Source organism: Anarrhichthys ocellatus, unplaced genomic scaffold (genome assembly GCF_004355925.1).
Source record: "Anarrhichthys ocellatus isolate YVR2014 unplaced genomic scaffold, GSC_Weel_1.0 scaffold1351, whole genome shotgun sequence".
Taxonomy (NCBI): Eukaryota; Metazoa; Chordata; class Actinopteri; order Perciformes; family Anarhichadidae; genus Anarrhichthys; species Anarrhichthys ocellatus.
This window is the reverse complement of record NW_022281325.1, coordinates 2689-3872: the sequence shown is the minus strand read 5'-3', so window position 1 is coordinate 3872 and position 1184 is coordinate 2689. Positions and strand designations below refer to the sequence as shown.

General features: G+C 39.8%; 1 protein-coding gene across 1 annotated transcript in view; it reads right to left on the bottom strand.

Annotated features, from left to right (window-relative positions):
• The window catches only part of ercc6l (excision repair cross-complementation group 6-like), a 6366-nt gene extending 5589 nt beyond the window's left edge, over positions 1-777 (bottom strand). Inside the window, exons 1-2 of the mRNA XM_031839165.1 lie at positions 566-777; positions 294-338 (exon numbers count right to left, since the gene is read on the bottom strand). Of these exons, the coding sequence (XP_031695025.1) occupies positions 294-338; positions 566-621 (101 nt within the window). The 5' untranslated portion in view covers positions 622-777. The remainder of the gene's footprint in view (positions 1-293; positions 339-565) is intronic.
• Positions 778-1184: the final 407 nt, after the last annotated feature.

Below are 1184 nucleotides of genomic sequence, written 5' to 3'. Positions count from 1 at the left end.
TTAACAGGATGCAGACGCAGTTTAACAGGATGCAGACGCAGTTTAACGGAATGCAGACGCAGTTTAATAGAATACAGACGCAGTTTAATAGAATACAGACGTAGTTTAATAGAATACAGACGCAGTTTAATAGGATGCAGACGCAGTTTAATAGGATGCAGACGCAGTTTAATAGAATACAGACGCAGTTTAATAGAATACAGACGCAGTTTAATAGAATACAGACGTAGTTTAATAGAATACAGACGCAGTTTAATAGGATGCAGACGCAGTTTAATAGAATACAGACGTACCTGTGGTAGGATTCCATCTGGTCGTCTGAGTCCACAGACAAACACCTGAGGAGACGAGTTCAGGGTTAAAAAACACATCAATGATTCATTGATAGAAACTATACTGTGATACAACGATGTACAAATACTTCAAGGCCTTCAGTCTAGATACTAATGAAGAAAAAGTACACAATTATTATCAGCTTCATGTAGTTAAAGTATCAACAATAGCACTGATGCTAACAATTAGCACTGATGCTATGTTAGCTCGCCGTAGCGTTAGCAGTACTCACTCATCCAGTTTCTTGGAAATCTCCGCAACGTCGCCGTTATGCTGAAGGACATCCATCCCGACAAAGTGAGCTTCTCACCGGCAGGAAACAACTAAGAAGACTCGGTGTTTTTTCGGAGGAGACAATCCGCGACAAACACTCGTAAATGAGCGAGTTTATTTCACGGTAACGTTGCTGCTGCTGTGTGTTGTTGTGTTTTTTTGAACGGAGCAGCTTCTGGCCCCGCCAAAATGTTTCCAGCGAATCAGAGAGGACGCTGTAGTGACGCGTTAACGCAGTTGTCCAATCGGGAGGCAGGGGAAAAAATACAAGTAGAGTAGGCGGGATCAACAGCACAGCCAATGAGCAGCATTTATTCAGGCCGGAAAGAGAAAGCAGTTCTTCTTCTCTTTCCTTTAAACTGTATTGAAACAAATATACATTACAACGTTTTTTGGGTTAAACTAACGTCTTTTCTGGCAGAAAAACATCGTGTGTAGCCTAAATAATATTAATTTATAATTATAAACATGTACCAGGGGAACTACTGATTGTACAATTCAAAAAATACAATTTCCTACTGTTATACACCCTTGAACATCTTTTCTCTTTTAATATACACTTGGAACTGTAATAACAT